This window comes from Phaseolus vulgaris, chromosome 10 (genome assembly GCF_000499845.2).
Source record: "Phaseolus vulgaris cultivar G19833 chromosome 10, P. vulgaris v2.0, whole genome shotgun sequence".
Lineage (NCBI taxonomy): Eukaryota > Viridiplantae > Streptophyta > Magnoliopsida > Fabales > Fabaceae > Phaseolus > Phaseolus vulgaris.
Genome location: NC_023750.2, coordinates 32,245,831 through 32,266,138, shown reverse-complemented (window position 1 = coordinate 32,266,138; position 20,308 = coordinate 32,245,831). Strand labels below are relative to the sequence as shown.

Here is a 20,308-nt window from a genome sequence, read left to right as displayed (position 1 = left end):
CAAATCCACTTTCCCAACAAAGAAATATTAAAACGCCTTAAATCAATCATTTTGAGCCCTCCCTCCTCTTTTGACTCACAAACCTTTTTCCACGAAGCCCATGCAATTTTCCTGCCTTCCGAACCCCATCCCCTCAAAAAGTTCCTCTGCAACCTCGTTATCTCCTTCAACACCATAATTTCATTTTAAATAGAGACAAATAAGGGAGAGCGGACAACACCGATTTAATCAAGCAAAGTCTACTTGCCAAAGAAATAAACTTACCTTTCCATATGCTTAGTCTTCTTCTCAATTTTTCCACCACCTCTTCCCATAACTTACTTCTTTGGTGACATCCACCTACTGGAAATCCCAGATATTTAAACGGAGCCCTCATCATCTCACAATTCAAAATAGTTGCGAACTGTTGTATCAACAGCGGACTGCATCCCACCCCTCCCATTTTGCTCTTCTGATAATTGACCTTTAAGCCAGAGGCTAACTCAAATCAATTTAGAATGGCCTTGATAACGAACACACTTTGCGCTTTCTCCTTTCAAAAAAACGTGTCATCTGCATACTAAAGCACATTCACCTTTATGGCCCTGCCACTGATCTCCACACTTTCTAACCGATCTTTCTCGGCCACCTCCTTGATAACTCCAGCTAAACCTTCTATCGCTATGAGGAAAAGAAACGATGCTAAGGGGTCTCCTAATCTCAACCCCTTCCTCGGTTTGAACTCCTTAGTAGGACTCCCATTTACTAACACAGACACCGATGAAGACATTAAACAAGCTCGTATCCAACCAATCCACTAGTCATAAAACCCTAGCATGTTCAACATGCAGAAAATGAACTCCAAACGACTGAGTCGTATGCCTTCCCATAGTCAACTTTGAAGAACACACAACTTCTCTTTCTCCTATTGACTTCTTTTAACACTTCTCTTGTTACTAGTGCATTGTCCAAAATCACTCTGCCATCCAGGAACGCGGACTTCCTAGTGTCTATAACCTTATGCAACACTTTCTTCATCCTTAGAGACAAGATTTTTGCCACAATTTTGTACAAACATCCAACCAGAGAAATATGTTTAAAATCATTCAGATATTGTGGATTATCGACTTTAGGAATCAAGGAAATAAAAGAGGCATTTGTCTCCCTTGGCCATCTTCCATCATCCTCAAAATTATGGACTGCTCTTACGATGTCATCATTAATCTCTTCCCCACAAAACTTAATAAACCCGAAGTTAAAGCCATCAGGACCCGGACTTTTATCGCTGTCACAACTCCACACTGCCCTAGTGATTTCCTCTTCATAACTCCTTCCTACCAACACGACATTGTCTTCATCTCTAATTTTTTTGAACCTGGCATTATCAAGCCTGACTTGTTGACAAACTTCTCTTGAAAATCTTTCCTCGTAAAATTCTCTAACCTTCTTCTTCACCACATCCTGATCGTCGTACCACTGCCCTTATCTCTCAACCCGCACAAGTTATTCCTTATTCTTCTCCACTTAATGACCGAATGAAAGTACTTTGTATTCAAGTCCCCCTGCTTAAACCATCTAAGATGAGCCTTCTGTTGAAGAATAACTTCCTAATATAGATTATTTCATCTCTGTTCAGATAGAACCCACCTTCTCTCCTCCCTTCTTACCTCGTCCAACTCACTTTCGTCATCCTTTTCATCAAGCTCTTGTATCCTCCTCTGAATATCCTCCCCTGTTGGAAGGCATTGTCGAAGACCTCTCTATTCCAGTCTTTTAGATCAGATTTCAACTTCTTCATCTTCACTTTAAACACGAAAATTCCACTTCCTTACACTCCCACTTTTTGCGAATGAAATACTTAAACTTGTTGTCTTTATGCCAAATGTCCAAACATATGAACGACTTTGAGCCCCAATCTATCATAGTTGTGTCCAAAATCAAGGCACAATGATTGGACAGCAGCCGGTCAGTTACCCGATATCTACTATCCGACCACTTATCCAACCACTCCTTCGACACTAGAATTCGTTCGATTCTACTCTTTATCAGACCATTTGGCTTATACCACGTATACTTTCTTCTCTTTGTTGTAATATCAAATAACTTTGAACCGTCAATAAAATCATTAAACCTTCTCATCTCCCTTCGGTGATCGCCATCCATACGCACATTCCTTCTTTCACCAACTCTCCTTATTGAATTAAAGTCCCCTACCACCAGGCCTTTGAATTTGTCACCCTTCTCCATTCCCGAACCTCATCCCACACTACTCTTTTGTCTAACAGAGAACCAGAGTTGTACATATTAACAAGGGTAACCTTTAAGGCATCTCCTATCCTCCACTCCCCTTCTAGAATACTATAATTATTCCCGTTAAAAGCGTTGCTAAGGAGAAAGCAAATTTTCCTCCACATACAAGTTCCCATTCAACCTCATTTGTACCCCACATTTTAAAAATCTTTCATTCCCATCCTTTGACACTTCGTCTCTTGTAAACATACCACATATGTGTGTTCTTTCTGGATCAACTCATGTAAATACTTCTTTTTATTGTTCCCCTCTACTCCTCTTATATTCATACTAATTATCTTCGTCATCATATAAGCTATTCTCCACCATGCTTGTGCCCTCCTAAAGTTGAATTTTCTCTTAACTCCAAGACATGTAACCGACCTATAACAATATCATCTTCTCTTGAAAAAGAGAAACCCAACTCCTTTCCAATATTTCAAACTCTAAACGGTTCAAAATACTCATTATTCATCCAAAACAATCTATTACCATTCTCTACCGCACTCACATAAACGGTTGGTAAAGCTTTGAGAGTCTAGCCTTACACCTCTCTGTTCGGACGACAAATTCTTCAACTATATGACCCCAAATGATCTTTTCCTCCCCATATATGAATTGAGCAACCCTCCCTTTCCACTGCCATCGCCAACGTCATCTTCCCCCTTCACCGTGTCCCCTAGACTTAAGCCGCCACGGCTGCCATTGTTGATTTTGGCTTAATCTCAAGTTTCACATCGGTGGGTTCATTGTTTGGGAAGGAGGTTTGAGGGTTATAAATTAACATCTCCTCCTTCACTGACCGAACTCCGTTAATTTTCTGGTGTGTTTTTTTTCCTCTTTATCTCTTTTATTATTCCGCTCTATTTATTCAATATTATTTGTCGGGTAACTTTTTTAGAGTTCTGTTTTAGTTGAAAAATTATCCGTTTTTTCCAACAGCCATCGCCCTTGCCCTTGCGTGATCTTTGATGATTCTTACGCAAGGGCGGATGGAGACACCGCACTGCTCCGAGTGGTTCTCTTCTTCATCGACGAACCCGCGCACTCCTGCCCCTGCATCGTAGATGACGAACCCGCGCACGCCTACCCTCTCTTCACGGTTTCTAATCCTCAATACACGTCAAGCAAGGATAAGGGGCACACTTTGCCTTGCCTCAAGTTGCCCCTTCTCTCCTTGCCAAAAACATCACTGCTGTCGTTGTCCTCCTTGCCACCGCTTACGTCGTCCCCATTACCGCTGCTGCCGTCGTCCTTAAATTCGAAAAGCAAACCCTGTGAAGGCTTTCCTTATGGCACCCCTCGGACTGTTCTTCTTCCACTTCCTTTGGACCCAGACCCGAAAAAGCACAAAGTTCACTCCCTTCTTCAAATAGGTCAAACTCATTTTCCCACCCACTAGCCGTTGCCTCCCCCTTACTAACCCTAAAAACCTTTTGCGCTGACAAGCACTCAAAAAGCGCTTTATCCTCTTCCTCTTTACTCTTGCAGCCTTCTTGTTGCTCCAAAATGGGAAACCTACCTTCACACCTAGAAACCCTACCCCCATTCGTACTTCCATTGCACGTGTCTCCTTCATGGACCGCCTTCTCAAACACCATAAACCTTACTGAGGGTTCCTCATCACCGTGCGGATTTGCTTCAAAAAAAAGCCATCTAGATCAGAACCCTCTAACTCTAGAAGCTCCTCACCTAACTTCCCTTCCAAGCCCTCGTCTGACACCCCTCCGCGCGCCTCCCCTTATAGACGTTGAAAGCAATTGGCTCATGTGTTCGTAAAGAATGGTTCCTCTTCGAAAACAGCTTGGCACAAGGTTTCGTTGATCCTCATGTTTTTCACCATGCGAAGCTCTCTTCCAACAGGAGCTCTCACCCTTAACCTTACGAACTCGAGCACTTCACGTTTTATCGTTGAGTCGTCTACCTCTACCAATGTCCCAACTTGAGCTGCGACTCGTTCAAAGAAGGTGTTGTTCCAGAATCTGAGAGGTATTCCTCTGCATCTAACCAACACCAACTTTTCCTGAATCTCAAGGCTACCCATTCAAAATTTCAGCAAACAACTCCTTATTTTCTTCAATCGATTTTTGAAGAACCTCTTCTGATTGTCCAGACAACAACATGCAAAGGCCCCCTAAATACCATACTCTGATGAAATCGAACCACTCCATAAGAAAACTCTCCTTCACTGTTTGCACCTTCCTTGCATTCGCCACCTTTCCAATAAAACAGTTCTTCAACCATTTGGTGTCTTCCTCCTCCACTCTGAAATGAACACTAACAGGTTCCTTTACCCCTTGTGCATTCCTATCGTCCTCATTCCTCATGGTCTGCGCACGCTTTTGGCCATTCTCCCTACCCAACGCATGTGCATATGTTTGATGTGGTTCTTTCTGTCTCCATTCCCGCTTCTGTTGGGTAGGTCTATGCGTTCCATTCCACTCCTGCCTTGACCCTTGTGATCTCCTATATTTTGGTTTATTCACCCTCACCTTCCAAGTCCCAATCCAAATGGCGTTTAATCTTCTTTCGAGCACATCGGCATCTACCACCTCTTGGAATCTTACAAAGTTAAACCTCTGCCCTTTGATATTCAATCTGCTTGAGATAAAGATATCTTTAATCCGTCCCCATCTTTAAAAAATCTTCCACATATATCTTTCATTATAATTGTGAGGAAACTTGGAGAAGAAAAAACTAGCCTCCATCTCATTAGTTGCAAAACTCTTGTAGTTCTCAATACTGGTGTCAAAGACTTCTAAGTTTGTTCCGGCCGGTTGACCTGGGTCGTCTTTATGCGTGGCTTGTTCTAACGAGCTAGGGCACCTTCGTTTTGCTTCGTCTGTCAGTACCTGAAAAAACTGTGTGGCCCTAATTGCCTTGTGCTCACAGCTGGGTGCGCCGTCAAGAACAACTAGGGGCTACTATTCTGTAACTTTATGAGAACTAGGCTAAAACTCATGTAACTGTGAAAGCGTACCTCTCTAGGGCTTATTTGTGCCCTATATATAGGTGAAAACTAGGGTTTACCTCTGCGTTGCCTGCTATTATCTAGGGTTCCTTGGAGAAGGTCCTTGCGCCGCTATCTTTAGGATCTTAGCGTATCTGGCCCATGGACTTCCCTTATCTGGAGTGCAATGTATAACCTTATGGCCCCTTGGGCTCTAACTTGAGCGTTGTATTTATCGCGCCATAATACTGTTCGAGTGCCCTAATTAAACACGTGTCATGCATGCAGCCTTCCCTGGATACCTTTAGTGAGCACGTGGGCATTACCACGTGCCCTTTTGACTTGATCATTTATTCTGTGCATAGGGACCCACAGTGCCGCCACCCAACTTAGGGTTATCCCATCGTGTGGGCCCCCTCTCTGTGAAATGCTTACGTCATGCGGGTTGACTCTTCGGGCGATGTCTTACTTAGGCGATGTCTTACTTAGGCGATGGGCAATGATCCATCTTGGCGGTGACACATCTCGGCGATAACCGCTTATTTACGCTGCAGAAGGTCGCTTTTACATTCGACGACTACGTTGACTTCTTGACTACCTACCTTTCTCTTGTCCACGTCATCACACCCGATGACCTGGTCGGTACAAAGTTCTTGTGAATGCAAAAATTCTTGAAAATCACGTCAATTTTAGGATTGTATTTTTCTATTAATTTTACATTCCAGTTCAAATATTAAACATAAGTTAGTATTAATTAGTCTGAAACTACCAACAAATTACATTGTTTACTCTCTGAACAAGCTAACAAAATGACTATTTCATGAAGAAATTAAATGAACTTTAGTGTAGTTTCTTCTTATTTGTATGGTTTTTTTAATAACTTTTAGGTATACTGCAAATGCAAATTATATATATAAATTGAGATGAAAACAAGTGGGAATCATTAATGTTTTTACACACATATATAATTTATTAAAATAAAAAAAGGAAATTTAAAATAATGAAAGCTCAAACGAAATACTAACAATTAGTTATTTCATAATAGAATTTTAGAAAGTGCAAAATAAGAAGAACCATGATGAGACCAAGCTCTTTCAGCTGAGAGTTTGAGTTCTTTAGCCCTTTCCCTCATTACACAACCTTGTTTGTCATCCTTGTCCATTATCTTCCTTATTGCTTTTGCTAACTTTTCCCTTTGAACCATGTTGGTAGAGGGTGATACCTCTACTCGAATTGCATTGCCAACTTCCTCTGCAAGCATTGTAGCATTCATCATTTGGTCGGCAAAAATAGGCAATCCAATTATTGGCACCCCACATGCTACACTCTCCATCACAGAGTTCCATCCACAGTGTGACACAAAACCACCAATGGATGGATGCTTCAAAATGTCCAGTTGTGGGGCCCAATCAGTGATCACAATCCCATTGCTCTGTATGCGATGAAACTCATCAGGAAACAAATTTGATTTCTCAACATTAGACACCACCCCACTTCCAGTTCCACTTCTCTCCCCTGCAAAGGAAACAATATTAAACTATAACATTATTTCAGAAAAGAAAAATATTAGTTTCAGAACTCCACATTAAAAATTTACAACTTTATTAGGTCAATACAATTTTTAAATTATTTCATTTCAAAACTTTCATTAGGTCAATTTTAAAATTGTTTTATTTCAACAACTTTGATTAGCTCAATACAATTTTAAAATTGTTTTATTTTAACAAAAATATTTCTTTTTTTAATTGTAATTTGATGCATAATTGTCTCATAACAAAAATAACCACATAAAAATATTTGAAAATTAAATGTTTCAATGTTTTATAAGTATAATGATTAAAATTGTCAATTAATAATTCCATTTTTATTCAAACTTCAAAAGTTTTATACTTATGTCTTGAAGGGTTTTCTCTCTATTTCTACATACTCAACATTTTAGTTCCACACTCTTAATATATGGGTCCTGAAAATCAGTGATTAAAAAACTACATATTTAAAAAATTGAAATGAGTGATGGTAGTTTTAACCACAGCAATATAAATTAAAACAAAAATTATTTATAGAAAGTCAAAGTTGAAGATATTATATTAAAATTCATGTGACGTTGTACGACTGACCTGCCGTGAGATAGTGATCATGGCTGGCTTTGGTAACAGGTGGACGCACAAACCAGACAAATTTGTTTCCACTTAGTTCCAACCCCAGAGACATCTCTTTGATTTCTTCACATGACATGGTGTATCCACTCCCAAATGATATATACACCACTGACTCTTCTTCTTGCTTGTTTAGCCACTCAACAATTTCACGCCTCTTTCCCTCATCACTACTCGGGCTTGGGCTTGGGCTTGGTTCCCTTACTATTGGCCCAACCGGGTACACGGGCACCTTGCTAATGCCTCCACTACCTAGTGCTTCGAGAGTCTTAGGTTCCAACTCATGAAATGTGTTCACAAAGATCCCATTAGCCAATGCTACCCCTTCACACGCGCCAATGAATTCATGGTACAACCTATGTGTCCTGTCTTTCAACATTTCGAACATGTCATGGGGATGAATGGGTTTGCAACCAGGGATTGAGATTGGTTCGATCTCATTGACATATTCTCCTTGTATTTGCTTATCCAAAGTGGGAGTGTGAAGACCAAGTGCAAGAAGCCATGCATTAGTTGGCACAAAAGCAAACATGGGTAGGTTTAGATTTTGGAGTCGAGGTAGAAGTTGGCATAAGAAGAAATCGGTGATGATGATGGTTGGGTTGAGGTTCATGGTGGAGATTGTGGACACAAAGAGGAGTGGGAGTTCATGCATTAAGACTGCTATTTTGTCTTCTGAGGAGGCATGGGGGGCAACTTTGGTGGTGAGGTCAAGTGGGGGGAGTTGGATTAGGTCAAAGAGGTTTTCCTTGATGGCTGATTGAAGAACTAGAGTTTCAGGCTTGGAGGAAGATGAGTTTTGTAATGTAGTGTAAAACAAGGTGAGCTTGGGAATGATTTTGTGAGTGACTAAACGTTTGGCTAGTTCTAGGACTGGGATCAGGTGACCCATTCCTGGTGAAGGGAGCAAAAAAGCATGATGAGTTCTTGAGATCGCCATGGATGGAGAATGGAGATTTGAGATTTGAGATGGTAAGAGGGAGAAATGAAGTCACTTTTTATTGACAATGTTCTTCCTATCTGCAATAAAAAATTGAATTAGTAACAAAAAGATTCTTTGATACTCTCCATGTTTGAAAAACTTAAATTTGAAAACTACTAAAAGTAATATAATAATATTTTACATTATAAAAAGAAAGAAATATAATTAAATTTAATAAATCGTTAAGTGAATGCATTTATTTGCAGAGTGTAAAAAATAAATATAGGTAGCTAGAGTGTTACAATCCATAAACAACTCCTAACTTGTACACATATTATAATGTTTGTCCTAACTTATACACATATTATAATATTTGTCCTAACTTATACACATATTATAATGTTTGTGGAGAGAAACACATTCATCTGTGGTTTATTATTGTAGAACTTTTTTCAATCCACAATATATAATTGAACAGGAATCCTCTTTAAAGAACTACAAATACCACTCGGAGTAATTTATTGAAGTATGTCTATACTTCAAATTTTGTTTTAAACACCTTTTTATCAAAAATATAAGTTGACAATATAATAAAAGATAGTTTTGTAATTAAATTATGTAAAATTTATTAAAATAAATTATTGGGTGATGAGCGAAAGAAGAGTTGTCAACATACAAAGAATCTATTTTTTTTTCATTCACCACTAATAGATGTCATCATTAATTTTTTTTAATTGTGATATTTTAATAAGTCACATAATTTATACAACCACATATATGATTATTTGTTAAATTTTTATTATTATTATCTAAATATAATTTATTTTATTATTAAAAGAAAATTCCTTACCGACTAATTATAGTTTCTTTTAAATATGTTGTTTTTTTTTATCTATAAAACTCAAAACACATGTTACGATTTATAACAAATAACGTATTCTCTTTACACTAGTGCAGAAATGTAAAACAACGACCCTTTATTTAGTGCGGCTTTGCGCTTAAACGCATTTGTAAAAAACGCAGTGGCATTTTTGAAATTAAATTGTTTTACAAATGCGGTTGTAGAGTAAGACCACATTTGTAAATCAATTCAAATGATTTACAAATGCGGCCTTTACTATGACCGCATTTGTAAATCAATTCAGAATGATTTAGAAATACGGTCTTTACTATGACTGGATTTGTAAATCATTCTGAATTGATTTACAAATGCGGTCTTTAATATGACCGCATTTGTAAATCATTTGAATTGATTTACAAATGCGGTCTTACTCTACAACCGCATTTGTAAAACAATTTTACCCTAAAAAATTGAAGCGCGCCACTAGTTTCACTTTCACTTTCACTTTCCTCTTCTCCGCTCTTCGTTTCAACGTTGTGCGCTCAGTTTAGTTTCTTCTCCTCTGCATTTTGTAAGTTTCAGTTTCACTCATTTGTTTTCGTTTTCGTTTTCGTTTTCGCATCATTCATTATTCACTTCGTTGCCATTGTGGCATTAGGTTACTGTTCCATTGGTGTTCGCTGGTGTTTTCCTGCTCCGCCACCGCCACAGCTTCCGTCGCCGCCTTCACCTTTGTCTTCCACTCCGATCACCATCAAGCTTCTTCACGACGGAAAGGTTGGTTTTGTATTTAATATTTATTTAATATTTTGAATTTTTATTTAATATTTTGAATTTTTATTTTTCTGTATTATAATATATATTTAATTAATAACTAATACAACTTGAAATTTATAACTAATAACTAATAATTTATATATTTCTGTGTATTTTGAATTTTTGTTTATTATAATTTATATATAATTTAATAAATTAGTTACGGAAACAATTAATTTATATATTATTATATATAAATTTGTATTATATAATTTGTATTTTCTTAAATTTATATTATATATATATATTTAGTTAGTTGTTAATTACATTTTAATAAAAGTTTTATGCTATGTTAGTTATTGTTACTTTTAGAATAGAATTATCGTGTTTGGATTGAGTCCGAGGGTGTTCGACCCTCGGCAAATGTGTGAGATAGAATATAATACTAATTATTAGAAAATCCTAACTATTCCAGAATATATAATGGATCGAGGTTGGATTAATGTTGTTCGTATAAGTGATGAGTACGAAAGGGGAGTAGAGGAATTTATACAATTTGCGCAGCGTAACGCGATTATTAGTGGTCATGATGGAGCAAAGATCAGGTGTCCGTGCGTTAACTATTTGAATGGAAGGATACTGGATGTGAATATCATGAGGGAACACCTGCTATGTGATGGGTTTCTTCGATCTTATACAACTTGGACATGGCATGGTGAATTATTAAATTTACCACGTGTTTCCGTAACTGAAGAATATGTGGGTTCTACCATGGATGAAGCAGTACACGATGATGGAGATGATGATCGATTGAAGGACATGATTCGTGATGTGGGAGCTGAGTGTTTTGCAAAAGCGCATGGATATGAAAGTATGTCAAAAGATGCAGAGACTCCTTTGTATCCTGGATCAACTAACTTCACACGGTTGTCGGCGGTGTTAAGATTGATGAATTTGAAGGCAATAAACGGATGGACTGATAAAATCTTCACGGAATTGCTCCAGCTGTTGAAGGATATGCTTCTAGAGGGAAATAGTCTACCTAATCGTAATTACGAGGCCAAAAAGATTCTTTGTCCAATGGGTATGGAGTACAAAAAGATACATGCATGTCCTAATGATTGTATATTATACCAGAAAGATTTTGAATTGTTGAAAAGTTGTCCGAGGTGTGGGTTATCATGTTATAAGTTGAAACAAAAAGATGATGATTCTATTGATGACATGGAAAAGCATGGACCCCCAATGAAGGTTATGTGGTATCTTCCCATCATTCTAAGGATGAAGCGTTTGTTTGCAAACCCAGACGATGCTAAGAATCTTAGATGGCATGCAGATGAGAGGAAATGTGATGACATGTATCGACATCCAGCTGATTCTATTCAATGGAATAAATTTGATGATGACTTTCCAGAATTTGGTAAAGAATCAAGAAATATCCGACTTGGTTTAGCTACAGACGGAATGAATCCGTTTGGTAATATGAGTACAAATCACAGTTCATGGCCTGTATTACTAGTTATTTACAACTTACCTCCTGGATTGTGCATGAAGCGAAAATACATGATGTTGTCTATGATGATATCCGGTCCGAAACAACTAGGGAATGATATTGATGTTTATCTAAGTCCCCTAATTGAAGATTTGAAGTTAATGTGGGACCAGGGTGTTGAAGTATTTGACGAATTTGCTAATGAAACTTTCAAGCTTCATGCCATGTTATTTTGCACCATCAATGACTTTCCGACATATGGTAACTTATCAGGTTATAGTGTTAAGGGTCACAAAGCGTGTCCAATATGCGAAGAAGACACTGCTTCTCAACAATTGAAACATGGAAGGAAAACAGTATATCTTCGGCATCAGAGGTTTCTTAGAAGTCATCATCCTTACCGGAGGTTGAAAAAAGCCTTTAATGGACACCAAGAGGGTAGTGGTCCACCAACTCCATTAACCGGTGTTGAGGTTTACGAAAAGGTAAATAACATAGACCATACCTTCGGTAAGTAAAAAAAAAAAGTCATCTATGACAAATATTTGGAAGAAGAAATCAATCTTCTTTGATCTTCCGTATTGGTCGAGGTTAGAAGTCAGACATTGTATAGATGTAATGCATGTTGAGAAGAATGTGTGTGATAGCTTAATTGGTACACTTCTTAACATTAACGGGAAGACGAAGGATGGTCTAAATGCTCGTTTAGATTTGATTGAGATGAACATACGCGACGAGTTGGCACCCATAGAAATGGGTAAGCGTACATATTTGCCCCCAACCTGTTACACAATGTCAAAAGATGAAAAAATTAGTTTTTTTCAATGTCTAAAAGGTGTGAAAGTGCCACAAGGACATTCCTCAAATGTGAAGAGCCTAGTGTCAATGCAAGATTTGAAGTTAATTGGGTTGAAGTCACATGATTGTCACATCTTGATGCAACAGTTGTTGCCGGTAGCTATCCGTGGGATCTTACCAAAAAATGTTAGACATACCATAACCCGTTTGTGCTCATTCTTCTCTTCCATCTGTTGTAAAGTCATTGATCCCTCAAAACTAGATGAACTTCAAAATGAAATTGTTGTTATCTTGTGTGAATTGGAGATGTTTTTTCCTCCGTCTTTTTTTGACATCATGGTTCATCTAGTTGTGCATCTGGTAAGAGAGGTTAGATTGTGTGGACCAGTATACTTAAGATGGATGTATCCTGTTGAGCGGTATATGAAAATTTTGAAAGGTTATGTGAAAAATCATTATCGTCCAGAGGCTTCAATGATTGAAAGGTACATAGCTAAAGAAAGTATTGAATTTTGTTCAGAGTACATGACAAAAGCAAATCCAATAGGTGTTCCAGCTAATTCATGGCACCACAGGCGTTCTACAAGTAAATGTTTGCGTGGTGTGAATATTGTAAGCAAATCTCGATCAGAAGTCTTGCAAGCACATTTGTACATATTGAATAATACAGATGAAGTTGTACCATACATAGAAGCTCATAAAGCCATTGTGAAGGGAAATAAACCAAGACAAGCAGAGAAATGGGTCTTGATGGAACATAATAGAACTTTCATGCCTTGGTTTAAAGACGAGGTGTTCAAGGATTCAACGGCATCAGAGACCTTGACCTGGTTGGCTGCTGGATTGAAGTTTGATGTCATCTCATGTACAGCGTACGAAGTGAATAATTGTACATTTTACACGAAGTCCATGGATGAAAAGAGTACAATTCAAAATTTTGGTGGTACTCTTAAAGCCGAGTCAATGCAGTTTTCGACTTTGAAAGATACAAATCCAGTACTTGGATCAATGTCATACTATGGGTTTATAGAAGAGATATGGGAGATTGACTACACTAAGTTTTCCGTTCCAGTTTTCAAGTGTAAATGGGCTGACAATAAAAGTGGGGTTAAAATTGATGATTCAGGATTCACACTAGTGGACTTTCGAAAGATAGGGTATCGAGATGAGCCATTTATAATGGTTCAACAAGCATCTCAAGTTTTCTACGTGAAAGATCCTACGTCAGAACATTGGTATGTCGTTTTACACGGCAAAAAGCAAGGGGAGACCATAGATGATATTGAAAATGGTGACCCCTGTTCATTCACACCAAAGATAATTAATAAAGATGACGATGTAGTTGATGATGTACATGCAACCCGTAAAGACCACAGTGAAGGAATTTACATATGAACTTTCAACCTCCATGCAACCTGTAAATAAGCATTTTTTATTTACATTTTTATGTATTATTTTTATAAGATTTTAATTCGATGCAGATTAACTAATGTTTGTTACCTAATCTTTTTAACAGAGACATGGATGACGATCAGACCCCAATCAAACCTCGATCCGGACGAGGAAGCAGATGACCTACTAGATTGAAGCGTCTCGCATTGAGACGTGCTGCTGGTGAGAAGACACGTGTTGACATTGACATCAACATTGGAGTGGCTTTTGGTCCTAAGGCAGATGAGTTTATAAGCTATCTTGGAGTTGTTTTTCGTGAGAGGCTCTCCATTCTGATTAATTCATGGGATGAGGTGTCAGAGGTCGACCGTAACATGATCTGGGAGGATGTTCTGGTAAGCTTTACATTTTGATATAATGCTTTTTAATATTCATTGATTAATTTTAATTTGCTGATGTTATTTTGCAGGCAAACTTTGAAATTCCTGATGTGGAACCACTTCGATCAAAGATTATATCCAATATCAGACTCAAATTTCGTACCTTTAAGTCAATACTGACTTCGAGATACATTTTTGGCAACTTTAAAGACAAAAATCCATGTTTAAAGTACCAACATATTGATGAAGAGACATGACGTCTTTTTAGAGAAAACCGTGAAAATGAGGCTTAGATGGTAAGTGAAGTAACATTTTTGTTTATATAACATTAATAAGTTTATCTTATTTACTTCAGTTTGTTTATTTCAATTATGACAGGATCGTCGGAAGAAAGCTCAAGAGATAGCTTTGAAGAATCTTACCCCGCACGTTATGTCTCGTTCGGGGTATCGAAAACTTGAGCAAATACTGATGGTGGAAAAGGAGAAATCTCAACAGGGGACGTTGTCTGAGAATGTGGAAACAGGGGTCACTTTTCCTCCATCACCACCTTTTCGCCATGTAAAATGGAAGAGGGCCCGAATTAAAAAGTCGGGTGCACCAAGTTCTGAGCAATCCAGGGTTATCATCGAAAAAATTGTAAGTAATTTTTGTTATTTTCATTTTTTTTAAAGCATTAATTATATTAATGATTGAAAATATGATTTTTGTGTACTCTTGCAGGATTCCTTGGAAATCGACGGTAAATTTGTTGCTGAAGGTCGTCACGATATCCTGGTTGAAGCAATTGGACGACCTGAGCACTCTGGTCGTGTTCGTGCAGCTGGACAAGGGGTCGGAATTAAACTATATTTTGGAGTTTCAGAACGACAGCCATCCTCCTCCTCCAAAGAGAACGAAACTCAAATGAAGACTAAGATACGTGAAGAAATAATGGAGGAGATGAGAAAGGAGACTGATTTGATGTGGCTGGAGATGAAAAAGGAGAATGATCGAATGCAACAAGAGTTTCTATCGCAACAAGTTTGTGCTGAGCCGATTGAACCCCTTGTTAGTCCCACTCCCAAGAGCACAAAGGGGAGTTGTGCGGCTCCTCCAACATCAGGGGATGATATCAATGGGCAGACGGAGGATTGTGAGCTACTGGTAGTGGGCGGCAAACTTCCTCGGGTGGTGGCACTTGGAAAAGTCTATAAAAACGCCACCACCTTACATAACGTTCCTCTCTCCCCTGATGTGGCAAAGGTAACAGTTGAAAAAGTACGATTTCCTGATGCTCGTGTTCCACTACCTTCAGATGAGGTAACCACTGTGGCCGATGAATTTCAGACATTCGTTGCCTGGCCCAGAGAGCTCATTCGATCTATGCCCGAACCTCATGTAATAATTTCATTTTATTATATTATTTTTTATTTATATTTATATATTACATATAATTTAATACAAATGTTGTTTATCTTGTAGAAACCTTTTCAGCCACCAAGTCCGGAAAAGAAGCGTGAGGTTCCAGTTGACGATCCTATAGCTTCCCTACGTCTCATTGCTAGTCAGATTGACAATGATCCTTTTCCAGTTCCGTGGGATAATACATTTTTTCAAATAAACATTGAACTGCCACTAATGATTTACAACACAGATTTATCAGAATTTATATCTGAGAAACAGGAGCTCAATATAAGTATAATTCAATTTTTTATGATGTAAGTATCTTTACCTATTATTCAATTTACTTTATGTTAAATTATTATTGATTATGCTTTAACTAAAAACTTGTAGGTTTTTGCATAGAGTCTGTATCACTGAGGGGAAGGAAAATATGTATGGATTCTTAGATCCTGCATATACTAATCCCGTTGGACCAAACTCATATGAGACTCAAGCATACATCACTAACACCCTGGAAAAAGAGGGAAAACAAATTTATTTATGCCCTTATATTAATGAGTAAGTTTAATTATATGTCATCAATTATTATCATTTCATGTTTTAAATATTTACTAACTCTTTTCATTGATGATATAGGCATCATTGGCAGTTACTTGTCTTATCAATGGTTGATAAGACTGCTGTGTGGTTCTGTTCCCTACACAAGAAGATTCCCACAAAATTTAAGGATATCATTGATACGTAAGTACATTATAAACTGAACTTTGTATATGTTACTAATTAACCATCTACTAACGAGGTTTTTTGTATTAACCAGTTCATGGCGTGAATATAACATCCTAAAAGGTCGATCAAATTCAAATAATTTGAACTGGATAAGAATAAAGGTTTGTAATTTTTTTCTTTCTCTATTATCATTGTTTATCAATATACTAACATATTACTTTTTATTGAATTATAGTGTAATAAACAACCAGGAAGCTATGAGTGTGGCTATTATATTATGCAATGGATGATTACCATTATAAGACTAGGTGTTAAAACTGGTTGGAAAGAGGTACTATATATGTTAAATCATTTTTATAATTCTTGAACATATATATATCTAAAAACTAATTTATGTCAACTTTGCAATGCAGTTATTCACAGAAGAAACACCAATGAATGAGGAAGGCATTTCATATGTTACAGATTCTTGGTCCACATATTTCATAAATTTTTATAACTCTAGCATAGGTAAACAATAGTGGTTTTATTATATGTAATTTGATTACTTGTAAATGTACATTTTGATGATTTGAATTGATTACTATATTTCTGTATTTGTCTGGCTGGGTTTCATTATTATGCAGGTTATTAAATTATATGGTTTATGCACAATACAAACTGCACTTTAAAAAAAAAAACCACTATTTACAAATGTGGTCATTTACCAAGACCGCATTTGTAAATGTGATTTATGAATGCGGTTCTTACCAATACCGCATTCGTAAATCCTAAACCCCTAACCTTCATCCCTCATTCAGAATAATATACAAATGCGGTTATTTTAAGTAACCGCATTTGTAAATATGATTTATGAATGCGGTCCTATGACTGCATTTGTAAATGCCCGATTTACGAATGCGTGCTTATCAAATTCGGTTCTATGACCGCATTTGTAAATATAAAATAGCCGCATTTGTTTTACATTTCTGCACTGGTGTTAACCAAGTTACTTAAATCTCTCTTTATTGTAATTGATTAGTTTCTTACTTGAAAGCATGTGTAATTAATTAGTACTTTAATAATGTAATATATAGTTGTATTTATTTTTCATTCTACTATTTTATTTCTTTTGTTTCATTTTATTTCATTATTAATAAACTATTTTATTTTATTTTAAAATGATCAAATTTGCTTTTTTATTTCAAATTTACTATTTTTTTATCGACTTGGAAAAATAAATAAATGAAAATATTTAATGTATATTTCAATCTTTATTAAAAGAATAATTACCTAGTAACCCTACAAAAACATTTTCCAATAGCATACACACTCCCTATTATCCACATGATCAAAAAAGCCTAAACAGTTTTTTAAAAACCTTACTGAAACTAGGTAAAAGAACCAGTCAGAGCTGTACAATAAAAATTAAGCCAGTAAACCAAAAATGAAACCAACAGGTAAAGGAAAGGTGTTCAAAGTTCCTCCAATTGAAGCAAAGAATAGAGAGGTTTATATTCTACATCATACTGCTTGGTACAATCATATTGAAGTGTTGCACCAACATCATAATGATCTGAATTGCTTCACTAATAGGGGGAAGAATTGCTTTCGTAACCATTTAGTATAGAAAAAGAGTTAAAACAATCTTCGGAAGCCAAGTAGAAGCACACAACAACATAAGCACAACCAGAGAGAAACACTACAATGCAGATTTAGTTGTAGTAGAAAAACATAGTCTCTTTTACCTATATTTACTATTTAATTGTTTCCAACCAAATCATAGGGCATAAAATCCAATTTGAATAGGAGAACGTAATATGAGAAGCTTTTGTTTTTCATCCAAATCCAAGTTTTAAGTTGGGTCATGTGGAATATTTCATAAACATTAATTTTCTCTTGTTTAAAAACTACTTTGTGTCTATGATTCAAATACTCACACCATTGTTACCCACAAATCCTTCCAGCTTAGTGTTCTTTTTATTAACACCAAATAGATGATATTGTTCATAATTATAACATTACATTTTGCTGGACAAATATAATACCCACCCACCTCCAACATGCATCCCAATCTATTGAAGTAGCTTGCATGATAAAAATAGATGTTTCACAATTTCCTGAGAATGTTGCCATAAAGGACATATTAGGGAAATACCTCTACTGATTAAATTAATTCTTCTTGGACATTTATCTAATAAGATCCTCCAAGCAAGAATTTGAGCATTACGAAAAACTTTTATAGACCAAAAAAATGCCTAAAAAATTGTTATGACGAACATTGCTCCTAGAAAAATCTAACTGAATAATAGTAATTTTTTACTCAACCAAAATCATATGTATTTTGTAATCCCCTATGCAATCAAACATTACTTATTAAATTTTCCATTCTAAAATACTCAATTAAACTTATCCCTTCTACATTGTAAATTTCACTTGCAACTTGTAAATGTCCAGTTTCCAACCTTCCGTAGAGTTTGAGTTTTTTATCAGCTTCCGTACAGTTTGATATTGATTTAAAGAGATGGAATAGAGTTTAGGAATGTTTAAGACTATTTTCACCGATCTATATCTCCATTTAGAATAATACAAAACTACATAAAAATTAAAGAGTGAAATTGTATATAGTAAATAAATGATTGGTCATAAAGTAATTAAACCTAATAAACAGGTTAAATTATTACGTTAAATTATAATTTTTGATTTTTTTAATATTTTATTCTTGATTTTGGTCATGTGACTTTAGTTTTTATATTTTAAAAAGTCAGTAATTTTCTAATTCTCAATTTTGTATAAGCATATACTTTTACTATAAAAATATTTTTAACCAATTAAATTTTAAACTAACATCTTCATTTAAATTATGACAAAAATATAAGTAAATTAAATTAAATTAATGTGTTTAAAACTAAAACAGTGTTGTGTATGATAACTAAAATTCTATGAACACCTTTTTTAGAAATATATAAGTAAATAAAGAAGAAAAGTTTATGAATAAATTATAACTACATCATTCCGACAAACATCATCTCTCAAGTATACATTTTTCTATACTATTTCTACATTTATCCACTTACTAGTCATTTGTTTCAGTCGAGTACATTCTTGAGTTTGCAACAACGAGTTAAGCGAGATAACCTGATTAGATTTTTAATCTGGATAAGTTTTATTTTTCGTAGACAGTTTTTTTTATCACCAATAAACAATAAATAAATGAGAACTAATTCAGGGATGATTCAACCCTTATACAAAATTTCACAATATCTCACAATAACCAACTTTTAACTAGAACCGTCTACCTAACTGACGAAAGCACTAACTAAACTAACACATAAAAACTTAAAGGAACCATCCTCAAGCACGCCGAAGGTTCCAAACACCAATCAGAATAGGAAAATGAAGCAGAACAAGATTTTGCGGAAATTCAAGACCAAACCTTTACTTGCACAATTGCAAACACTTCTGACATATCAGCCACACCCCTTTTGAAAATGATAAGGTTTCTGTGATTCCAGATTTCACTCACAACCCCCACCCAAATTGTACTCCACACAATGTTAACTGAGTCTGAAGACTGACTCATCCAGAAATGAGCAAAGTTGGACATAGGATCAATGTGAGATACAAACGACACTCCAAGCCACTTATAGCAAAAACACCAAACTCGCCAAGCAAAACAACAATCGAAAAACATATGGTGGTAAGACTCTTCCTCCTTCCCACACAGACAACACAAAGCGTTTTCAATCATCCCCCCTCGCCTTTCCAGATTGACCCTAGTAGCGATCTTATTCTCCAGAACCCTCCAAGTAGTAAATAAAGAAGAAGGCATGACTTTACACCTCCACAACTTACTGAAAACCGGAAAACCTTCCACCTCACTATCCCTCCTAACATGCATATAAGAAGAATTAACTGAAAACTTCTGAAGACCCCTGACCTTCCAAACCCAACTATCTGCCTCTCCCAAAATCAGCCTAACACCTTGCAAAACCTGCCAAAACTGATCCACCAAAGGCTTCTCCCATTCTAAAAAAGGTCTTCGCCAGACTAAATGTCAAACCCAAACACCATTAGACCAAGATCCAAGCTCTGCCACCTTTGCCTCTTTGGCCAAACACAGAGAGAATAGTCTCGGAAAGGCTCTCTTCAACGCATCGCAACCCAACCAATTATCCTCCCGGAAGGAAATATCCTTTCCATCACCAACTTTCCAATTGAACCCATCTTCAAAACTTCTTCCCCAACCCTGTGAGGCCCAC

The 20,308-nt window shown here is 36.5% G+C and overlaps 1 protein-coding gene across 1 annotated transcript; it reads right to left on the bottom strand.

Annotated features, from left to right (window-relative positions):
• Window positions 1-6,108: 6,108 nt before the first annotated feature.
• On the bottom strand, window positions 6,109-8,380 carry LOC137819402 (UDP-glycosyltransferase 72D1-like). The gene is made up of 2 exons (XM_068623239.1): window positions 7,336-8,380; window positions 6,109-6,733 (listed from the first exon to the last, which is right to left on the bottom strand). The coding sequence occupies exons 1-2, from the start codon at window positions 8,312-8,314 to the stop codon at window positions 6,255-6,257; spliced, it is 1,458 nt and encodes a 485-aa protein (XP_068479340.1). The 5' UTR covers window positions 8,315-8,380; the 3' UTR covers window positions 6,109-6,254.
• Between the last annotated feature and the right edge of the window lie 11,928 nt (window positions 8,381-20,308).